This window comes from Lolium perenne, chromosome 7, assembly GCF_019359855.2.
Source record: "Lolium perenne isolate Kyuss_39 chromosome 7, Kyuss_2.0, whole genome shotgun sequence".
NCBI classification, from domain to species: Eukaryota; Viridiplantae; Streptophyta; class Magnoliopsida; order Poales; family Poaceae; genus Lolium; species Lolium perenne.
Window position 1 is genome coordinate 79,648,383 of NC_067250.2, and position 11,123 is coordinate 79,659,505.

At 42.1% G+C, this 11,123-nt stretch overlaps 1 protein-coding gene across 2 annotated transcripts; it reads left to right on the forward strand.

The window, feature by feature from the left end:
- Window positions 1–1,551: 1,551 nt before the first annotated feature.
- On the forward strand, window positions 1,552–10,865 carry LOC127316919 (peroxisome biogenesis protein 5). Of its 2 annotated transcripts, XM_051347396.2 has the most exons (15): window positions 1,552–1,798; window positions 2,540–2,668; window positions 2,739–2,901; window positions 3,005–3,198; window positions 3,422–3,754; window positions 4,674–4,793; window positions 5,560–5,730; window positions 5,987–6,159; window positions 6,392–6,638; window positions 7,110–7,194; window positions 7,575–7,684; window positions 7,930–8,154; window positions 9,703–9,768; window positions 10,278–10,372; window positions 10,464–10,865. In XM_051347396.2, the coding sequence occupies exons 1-15, from the start codon at window positions 1,682–1,684 to the stop codon at window positions 10,540–10,542; spliced, it is 2,307 nt and encodes a 768-aa protein (XP_051203356.1). In that variant the 5' UTR covers window positions 1,552–1,681; the 3' UTR covers window positions 10,543–10,865. The 2 variants fall into 2 exon arrangements, with proteins under 2 accessions (XP_051203356.1, XP_051203357.1); XM_051347397.1 differs by lacking the exon at window positions 5,560–5,730.
- Window positions 10,866–11,123: the final 258 nt, after the last annotated feature.

Sequence of the window (11,123 nt, forward strand, 5' to 3'; positions counted from 1 at the left end):
CTTTTGCCTCCGTTTAAAAAAAAAAGCTTGGTTGACCGCTTTCATTTATGGCAACTATTTTCAATCCCTGCTTAGAAATAGCAACGTAGAGCTGTCTATGGGAAAATATCAGCTTTGGCGAATACATAGTCATCGCATAGCAAAGGAAAACTGAGCACTAATGATATTGTAGTGTAAAAGACATGAAAACTAGGTAATGGTAGCCTTACAGTGTAAAAGGTCACCTCGAGAGGGTTGGATTTACAACGAGCTTGGACCGTTCCCCTCCTCCCGCTACAGTAGAGGTAGGCGATTTCTGAAACCCCCTTCTGCTTCCACCTCGCCGCCGGCGATTCGTGTGATTCCCCACCCTCCGGCGGCCGCCCCGGCGGCGGGAGGATGGGGAATCGCCGGATCCCGGTGTGTACATAGTGTAGGTAGCAGTAGGTTGCTAGCCGGCGGCGCTGGGGAGTTGGTGGCGTGGCCGGAGTGGCTTTTGCAGGCGGTGGTCCTCTCCTTCGCGGTCGGTGCTCCGGTGGAGGCCAGCGGCGGATCTGCCGTCTTTGCTTCGCTCGTGTCTCGTCGGAGGCGTGGTGCGTCTCGTCCCCGTGCCGGGGGCCGTGTGGTGGAGGCTCCGGCTTTTGAAGATCTTGAAGGTTCGGGTGGTGTTGAACAAGATGGCGGCGGCGTCTGTCGCGCAGGGTGGAGGTGCTTGCGCACCGAGGAGCGTCGACTTCCGCGTCGTGAAGGGGATCCTCCCAGTCCAAGCGTTCGGAGGAGTTGCGGCGGGTTTCGCCGGCGTGGTGGCTTGCTCGATGAGGACGACGAAGCCAGAGCTCAGAGGGGTGTCTTTGTAATTTTTCAGTTTTCTGAGCTTGTCTGTAAGACTCTTGTTTAATGCATTCTGGTCCTTCTTCGCAAAAAAAAAAAAAGGTCACCTCGAGAACAAAGCATTAAGAACTATTCGGAACTAGTATAATCTATGCTCCTAAATATAAGACGTTGTGACGGTTCAAATTGAACTTTCAAAAGATCTTATATTTAGGAACGAAGGGTATCTTTGTTACTCCAAGATAACTCAACTAACATAAAAACATAATTTTTTTATATATGAAAATTTTACACACTTTTATTTGTAATACTCCATGTTTTGTTGTCATCAAATTGCAAGAAAAGCGTGACGAAAACCAACCTGAGGTTGCTGAGGTTGGGTGGTTAGGATGGCGGTTGTACCTCCAGCTCACCATAGTTCAAACCCTAGATTTGACATCTGTGTGTCTCATAAAGTTGGAATATTCATTTAGTGGGAGGCAACGTTCCCATCGACATCGAAATGCCTATGGTGACTTCGTCAATTTCAAAATTCAATCCGCCGACTCAATCTTCCAAGGGTACTCATAGAGGTATAGTGTACGTGTGTGCGTTCATAGTGGTAAGTGTATGCGCGTGTATGTAAGCGTTTGTTTTAAAAAAAGCCTGACAGAAAAATCCCTGTTTTTTCTTACGTGTGAACGAAAAAACCTGTACATAAAAAATCAGGCGCGACGCGACCTGGACTTATCGGGTCCAACACCAACAGCTTACTCCTCCTGCCCCACACCCGCCGCAGCCCGCAGCGCAGCACGACTCCTCCCACATCTCCTCCGTCCGACCGCCTCCCGTCGCCGGCGATCGGAGCACCGCCCCCCGCTGCCGGCGGGAGATGGGGACGCGCCACCTCATCACCGGCCAGAACAACTGCGCCCCCGACGGGGCCTCCTCCTCCAACCCATTCGGCGCCCTCGCCAACGCGCTCCTCGGCCAGTCCAACAAGGCGGAGGTAAATAAACCCTACCCGTATCTCAGCCTCTCGAGCTCACATGATTAATCCCTGCTGCTGCGGTGATGCCTGGACCTGGATCAATTGGCGTTCTTTAGGTTTTTACATGCTACTTCTGCTGTGCGAGGCTAGTGCGCGCTGTATCCGAAGTCTGTATATGCGTTGACCGATATGGTCGATTCGTGGGTTGTGCTTTGGCATGTCTCTGATTGTGTGGTGTGTGGGTTTGGACTGTCTAGACGGGCCAGAGCGACTAATTGTTCAAGGTTATATCTTTATGTTCGTTCCCCTTTAACTTACTATGAAACCGTGTTCAAGGTTATGGCGAGATACTTGAGTGATTTGTAAATTTCAAGCTGCAAATTAGTTTGTTTTATTATCGGCAGGCTCCTCTTGCTCCCGTGCCATGCTGTCATATCCTTAAAAAAAGGAAAGAAGCGAGTAGGGTTAAAAGAGTTCAACACACTACAATTCTAACCTATAAGTATGCCCATGTCACCAGTTTTAAGTCTTCCGTGAATTTATTTCTCTGAGAATTTCTGATTGGCCTACTAATTATGAAATTACTGGTCATCTGTCATATATGAAGGCGTTTTTTTGGCCCGACCAGTTTCCATATTCCTTTGTTAATAATATGCGTGGATTGAATTGGACATACGGGATGGTGAAAATCAAAATGTATTGAAAAATCATAAGCTGAACTCCAAGAAAAAAATGTTTATAAACATTTTCTTTCTGCAGTCACTAAAGGGGCTTCCTGGCGCTTCGGCTAATGTTCCGACTACGTCTGACTATGGCACAGCCGCTCCGCTGTCTACCATCCCGGGTTCTGAGAATGAGTTCAGGCAAGATCAACGACCATTTGCACGGGTAATGCTGATTCTGAACACTGTCCTTTGTCTGCTTTTGGCCTTTCCTAACTGTAATCGAGCACTTGCAGGTTACTGACTTCACTCGCGGGGGTCCTGCTAATGATTGGGTAGAATCTTTTCGTCCTCCGGGGCAGTCTGCATTTGGAGGGCCGGATGCAAGCTTTGCGGAGTTTGATCAAATTTATAACAATGCAGGCCCTACCTTTGGACCAGTTGGACCAGCCTTGGATGGTAGATTTCTGTGTCATAGCCTTTCTGTTTGCTGAATTGTTGTCTTTTCAGCACATGGTACCTGAATACAGCACATCCCGCTGACTCCTAACGTATGTTCTAGGTCCACCACAAAGGGTCTTATCTGGTGTCCTGCATTCATTTCTTTCAAGTGGCCGAGCTGGTGTGCCATTTCAACCTGTCCCAATACCAGTTCTTGGTTTGTCTGAAGGTGACAAACAATGTATACGTGATCGTAGCTGCATAATGGCACGCCATATTTTGGCTGATCAACCTGAAGAATATATACAAGCACAGGTTAACTTGCAATCTTCCTACCTTTTGTGACTATGGAGACTGCCTTAGACCATACCAAGTTGTTCAAGCACTTAGTTCTTTCCTTTTTTCCATTAGATTAGCACGTAGCTTCCTTTTAACTTGCTTCACATTCTAAGTTCTGTGTGCTGTTTATGTTTTTTTTTTATCAATGTTTCTTAGGAAAAAATATGTTCCTGAATATAACACTTATTATTTATATCAGGTAAACACATTGCTGCATTCTCTTGATATTGACAATAGTTATCGAACGAAAAATCCCCTGCATGGGCCATATCCAGAGATGGAGGAGTACTGGAATCAATCCCAAAGTGCTTTGCGATCTGGCCCAATGCACAATGCTGCAAATAATTGGGCTGCTGAGTTCGGCAAGCAAAATAATAACCCTGAGGGTTGGGTTACTGAGTTCGGCAAGCAAAACAACAATCCTGAGGGTTGGATTACTGAGTTCGGCAAGCAAAATAATAATCCTGAGGGTTGGGCACGCTCGTTTGAGCAGCAATATGGTCCCAATGGTTGGGCCTCTGAGTTTGAACAGGTCAGAGCCTTATAAATACCCATGGCATTTTCACACGCATCAATTCAGAAGCATTTTCTTTGTTATTCATACTAATCATTTGAGCACACAAGACATCCTAGAAACAAGTTTGACCATGCTGAAGATATCGTTTGACCTTAGGCCCATACACCTATGCTGTAATTGCTGCAGTTTTATCTGAGTAATACTTTCATTATTATATCAGATAGGATCTGAATTTGGATACTGACTTTTCTTCTGGATGTATCTTTGTCCATACGATTCTATATCATAATTGAAGGCTTAATATTCAATTGAATATGGTCCAGTAAATGATGATATCTGGCTGTCCATGTAACCAAATGCAATTCTGAATTTTATTTGTATCCACCATGTGCCTAAATCTGCAGTATTCTTGAGTATGTTCCACTTGTAATAATAATATTATGTTAACCTTGTAGAATTATTTCTTTTCTTTTTCTTGAGTAAATAGCAAATATCCAAGAGGAAACGCAATCCAAGAAAAAAACAGTAAGATAATGGATCCAAGTTTGTATGAGAAAGATATGCAGGTTTTGTATGCCAGCTACGGCTACCTGATTGTATTCTGATCTTTCCTCAACTCTACCCGTTAAGCTAGATATTATGATATCTTTGAGTACTTCAGTATATTGCATTTGGAAATAAATCTAGAATAGTCTCATGTAAATATAGATTTTTCTTTTACTTCATGTGGTTATTCTAGAAAGGTGACAAAAGATCAAATTCTTTGAACATGTGTCAACTATTGACTAGATTTATTTAGTGAACAAAGCTAAGACTTGTAATTTTACGAATGATAATCTCTGTACTTGTCATATTTCGATATCCTTCTGCAGCAATGTATTCGTTTATGTGATACCTGGCTTAAATTGTGCCGTGTGCTTTTATTTTGTTTCAGCATCAGTCTCAGATGGCCATGGGTCAGATGGGAGGGGCGAACATGGCGAATCTTGCAGCTATGCAGCAATCCCGTATGCTTGCAGAAACATTATCAAGTAACAATGACCCAAAGTTTCAGGTATATAGGATGACCTGACTTGTTCCATATAATTTTGTTTTGTTTGCACATTGTGTTTACCCGTAGTGAAAATTTGCTTGAACCATAACTCATCCATACTTATTTGTAGCCTAGGTGTCGATTTATGTACATGGCTTACTTTTTTTTTTCTTCACAAGGAACTATCCTGCTCGTTTATATCTGCAGTGATATGATTGCATCTTGATATGTTAGGCTAAACGTAAATATTCTTGAACAAGTCCAGCATGCCTTAATTACAATGAATCCTCCAAAAATCAGAGCAGACCTCCTAAAATAGGACGTTGCTTTCCAAGTGATAGAGGAGAGCCTGTATTGGATATGCAGAGATGACCTAGAATTTGCTGATAACTGATGCATTGTGTACTCATATCAGTGTACGATGCCACTATTGATTATCGTGTCATATCTTCTTATCTGTTCTCCAACAGTTCTGTTTATGCCAAAAATGCTATTTTTTGCAGTGGCAAGTTGAATGATATTAAATCCTATTTATTTACTATCTATGTTATGCCAGATACTCTACGGGCACACTCTATTTCATTTCATGTTTCAAACGCAAATGTTGTGGATAATGGATTATGTATTCACGTGAACTCTTTCTTAAGTCTGTCTCTTACCAATAATACGAATGTTTCTAGACATTAAGTCAACCAACTGTATTTCTTCTACCCTTGTTATGCTATAGCATATAGGGAAAGCGTGATCATCCTGTCTTAAGCACCTGATGATACTTTTTTTTTGGAAGAATTCAAAATTCTTCCAGTTTGTTTCAAAGATGAGCCGTGGTGAACTTATTATAGAAGATAATGAAGTAAAACAAGGTTCAGCATCCCAATCCAGTGGCTGGGCTGATGAATTTCAAACACAGTACAATGCTAATGCCAACACTTGGGCAGATCAGTTTGCGCATGAAGAGGTAATACCAGAGAGCTGGATGCATGTAAATAATTGTATGGCGTGCTAAATGGGGGGTTAGTACCAGAGAGATGGATGTCTGTAAATCAATGTATGGCGTACTTAATTGGATTCTAGCTTTCTGCGGGCAATGTAAATAAAATAGGAAACTGGTTTATCATGGTATTGTATTATTATGTAGCAATATCACACTGACTCATCTTTCACACTTTATATCTGCTAGGCTCTGATCATTTTGCCTCATGATATTTCTCCAGCTTTCACAAGGCGCAGATAAGTGGGTTAATGAGTTCTCTAGTGAACAAAATCAGGGTGGGCTCAATGAGAAGTGGGTTGATGAGTTCTCCAAATTGCATGTGGATGATGAGTGGGCAGAGGAGTTCAGTGGAGGGGCTTTTGGTGAAAGCTCTGCTGATCCATGGGCAGACGAGTAAGTACAAGTCCCCTTGTTTCTCCATGTCTTTGCTAATAGTATTAACATTGAGTCGACCTCTGTTGCTTCTTTCTTGATAGGTTGTCTGACCAATCTTTATGTCAGATTACCAAAAATCTTAGGGTTTGGTTAATATTGACTAAGGCTAATTTATTTCTACTGTTATGTTCTGGTTTACAGAAGCCCTTATGCATAGGCCGTTAACTATTATTGTGCAAATTGCTTGTAGGTTTCAGAACCAATTGTCAGCTTCCAAACAAAGTTCGGGTGCTGCTCGAGGGGTTTATGTTTTCTCTGAGATGAATCCATATGTTGGTCACCCTAATCCAATGCAGGAAGGACAGGAGCTCTTTCGGAAGGGTCTCTTAAGTGAAGCTGCTCTTGCTTTAGAGGCTGAAGTTTTGAAGAATCCTGAAAATGCTGAAGGTTGGAGGTTGCTTGGAGTAACACATGCCGAAAATGACGATGACCAACAGGTAATTGTGCCTCGCTCATTAATGTTCGATGTTGTGACATTTTCTGATATTCACATGCCAAGTATTAGAGTACATGTTTGGCATTATCGTCGTACTGATTGATCTCATTATGGTAATCCAGCATGGATGTATTGGTTGTGTTTGTGCATCACGATTATTCAAGACTGAGCTTTAGTTATATCATCTTCGAGAATGTCGTTTTACCAAGTCTGAAAGGCCAATGCCCCATATTCAGGGTGTCTGAATTCGACAGTTGTTACGTGATTTTTCTGATGCATTATGCTCATTCTTGTGACTAGTGAAGCAAACCATACTCTAGTGAAGTTTTGTATACCTTGCAAGATCTACATATGAATATCTACAAAATATAAAAATACTTGCAAATTCTGAAAACCATAAGATCTATGGGCTGGGCTCCATGCTTCTTTGCTTAAGGAGTCTGCAACTTTTTAACTTGTTTCTTTCTTTCAGGCCATTGCAGCAATGCTGCGGGCACAGGAGGCTAATCCTACAAACCTGGAAGTTCTTCTTGCTCTTGGTGTCAGTCACACAAACGGTGGGTGTTATTTATGAAAGTAATTCAGTATCCTGCTTAATCTGCTGATGCTCTTATAAGAAATGAAGTGATAGAAATTGGGATTGGGAGTAAACAGGTATCTGCTTTGTGCCAGATATTTTTACCAGGAACTGTAGATGACTGAACTAATCAATCTTCCAGATTTTTTCTTTTCTTTTCTGTAATAGTTAAAGAAAGCTTTTCCATGCTCCAAGCCTTCTCTCTAGTGTTTAATAATTGTGCTCATATCATGTTCTAATATAATATACCAAAGCTCTATTAAAGCATGGGATTTGAAGAATAGGACTTTTAAATGTACATACTTTATATTTGTATATACTAACATGAGAGGATTTATTTCTTCTATGCTATTGCTGCAGAGTTGGAGCAGGGAGAAGCATTGAGATATCTTTCGAGGTGGCTTCAGAATCATCCAAAATATGGGGGTCTTGCCCCTCAAAACCAAATTGATTCACCTTATGGTCCAGATGTAAGTGAGTGCTTTATATTTCATAATGTGGATGTTAAGTTTAATGTATTTGTTAAATCCTTCCGTCTCCAGCTTCCAAATGGTATTATGTATAACTATCTCAGTTTTGTGATCTAGCACTCTGTTGACTAAATTATTTTACCTTTCAGCAAGGTATATTATTAGCCGCGACCATGTGTAATGTTCAATTTGTTTTCTGATGTTACTAAAATATTATTTTGGCATACTAAAATACTTTCCACCAGGTTGTTAGATTGTTCAATGAAGCTGCTCAGATGTCGCCTGAGGATGCTGATGTTCATATAGTTCTGGGTGTCTTGTACAATTTATCAAGAGAATATGATAAAGCTATAGCTTCATTTAAGACGGCATTACAGCTGAAACCACAAGACTATTCTCTCTGGAACAAGCTTGGTGCAACCCAAGCAAATAGCATCCAGAGTGCTGATGCTGTGCTGGCATATCAGCAGGTAATTAGTTGTTGGAACATGCTTGAACTTACAAATTTGGTGAAAGTTTTGTCCTGTTTATTAGTGTATTTATATGCTTGGTTTAAGAAGTATAGCATTTTAATTATATCATGAGCTCCGGCTATTCCTTCTGAAGGAATATTCTGGCAGTTGCACTCGCTTATGTGCAAACTGCAAAAACTAACACTATGATCTCTTGTCTGACAGAAATCATTTCAATATGTGATGTCTCTATACATCAATATATGTTTGACTTGTTGAAATGATTAATCAATGGACAGATTGACACATGGGAACTAATGTCGAATTCACAAAGTTGGGCTTGTATCTCCTGTGGAAATGTCGATAAAGTTTCTGCATCAGTGACAGCAACATTGTGTTTGCTTCAATAGTTCAAGTTTTTCACGAAAACGCAAAAGACTTGCGTTTCGATGCATTGATAGATAGAAAGAAAGGTTATATGTACATGTCCATGAGAGGACGAACACCCCGCAGTACAACTCGACCCAAGAAAGGAGACCTAGTCTAGGGGAGGATCTGGCGGACACCCCGGGCTCCCGCGTTCGCCCACTGTCGCGCTTCAGTCATGATGTCGCCGAGCAGGGAAGGCATCGAAGGCTGTGCGTTGTCAAAGATCGCAGCATTCCTGTGCTTCCAGATCCACCACGCCGTGAGCATGATGATCGACGAAGTACCTTTACGCAACTGGCGAGGGGCGGTACGCACCACCAGCGACCACCACTCCGCGAAGTCCCCCTCCGACGAAGGAGGTCCAGCGGTGGATCGGATCCATGAGAGGACCTCGAACCAGACCGTCCTGGAGAATGAACACCCAGTGAGAAGGTGTGTCATAGTCTCCTCGGATTGGTCACAGAGCGGGCATCTGGGCGCATGTGGCAGACCACGTCGCGCCAGCCTTTCACCCGTCCAGCACCTGTCAAGGCAGGCCAACCATATGAAAAATTTCACCCTAGGGGGCGCCCAGGATCTCCAATTCAGCTCCCAAGATGGTGAGGTGATCCCCCCCTGAAAGAGGGCCTCATAGCAAGAATGGGAGGTGTATTGGCCATCCGTCGTCCAAACCCAAGTCGTCGTATCCTGTTCCTCCGAAAGCTGGACGTCCCTTAGCCTGCTCCATAATTGCACATATTGCCATAGTGCAAGGGCAGTAGGTGCTCCAGCCATGTCGGGGATCCAGGTGCGGTCTACCAGTGCCTGACGCACCGTACGCACCTTCAATAGTTCAAGTTACATGCTAGAATATCCGATGGGATGTAATCAGATCATTTGTAATGCGAAGTGATGCCATTAATTTGTTATCCCATCCTACAAACACATGTTTTTTGCAGCCTTCACTTATTTTATTAGTAAAAAGTGTATGACCTCCAAACCATCTTAGTATGCATTACAGAAAATACTATAGAGTAATGAGTAGCATGTCTTCATTATTATTGTTGTTGATTGTGGTGTACAAATACCCTAGAGTTTATTTAAGGAGTGCAAGCGTAGTGCCTGGAACTAATTCCAAATTGTCTGTTCTTATTTTAGGCTCTAGACTTGAAGCCCAACTATGTCCGTGCATGGGCTAATATGGGGATCAGCTACGCCAACCAGGTAATTCTTGTGAAGCACAACCATCAGTTGCTTATTTTACTGGCTGTGCGATTGCATTTTTCACAAATACCTTGTGATGCGAAATAAGAAAACACATACTGAGTTAACATTATTTGACTGGTCCACTGACATGCTTGCTATCATTATATAAGTGAGTTTGCATGCTTTTACTTTTAGTATTAAAGTGGTCGTGTCTTGTTATCACATTTTCTCATCAGTATCATGAAAATTCTGGGTATTTTTTGTACAATGAGTTACCATAATGTTTATAAAGGTGATGTGAACTATTCCTCTGTTCCAAAGTATAAGACGTTTTGGTAGGCTGATATTTTGGGACGGAGGTACTACTAATTTACCAACTTCTGAATGATGAACACTGAAATTTATCTATATCTAGTGATGTGATAACAGCCTCAAACACAAATGGTCATTTATTATGATAATAAATAATGATTTTCCACGTATAACTCCTCTTGTGATGGTTGTTTTCTAAGCTGCTTTCTATGCAGGGTCTGTATGAGGATTCTATTCGATACTATGTAAGGGCGGTTTCCATGAATCCAAAAGCTGACAATGCCTGGCAGTACTTGAGAATTTCTCTAGGGTATGTCTTGTTCGATTGTTTTATATCCATGTGAACATGAATGTTTTCTTAATGATTTTAACTTACTAACATGTTTTCCCGTTCCAATCAGTAATGCTTCACGCAGTGATATGATTGCTGCATGTGATTCCCGCAACCTTGACGTCCTTCAGAAAGAGTTTCCTCTCTGAGTCCTACATTAGGCTCTCATCATGAAAAGGAAGCAGGAGACTAGCAAAATGAGATGTTTCCCTTGTCTGCAAATTCTGGACTGGGAAGAAAAAACAAGCGCAAATTGGCGGTCATGTGTTTCTGTATTCTTCTGTTTACTAAAGTTAACTGATCTTCCGTCTACCAACATGTGGAATGTATAGAAAGCCAGATTAGCAGCCAGTTTGTAGATGTAAAATCCCACGGCAGAAACAATGGCTGTGACCGGGGGACGAAATATGTAATTGTATACAAGAGGCATAATAAAAAGAATAAAAAGTGGTCATACAAAGAAATTCTTGGATGGAACATGTTCTTCAATTGTTGTGGACAATGAGATGATGGGTAGCAGTTTTTGCGTTATTAATGAAAAAGAAGATAATACTGGTGAATGGATCGTAGTGAACAAGAGGGGGGAAGCTCAAATGTAGGTTTGAGTTCAAAACAAGTCTGAGGGGTAAAGGAGGGGTCTGGATAATTTAGGCAGTTTGGTGAGTCATTTCCGTCAAATCCGGTTTGGGTCCGGTCAGACCGGGCCTGGGGGGGGGGGGGGGGGTGTGAA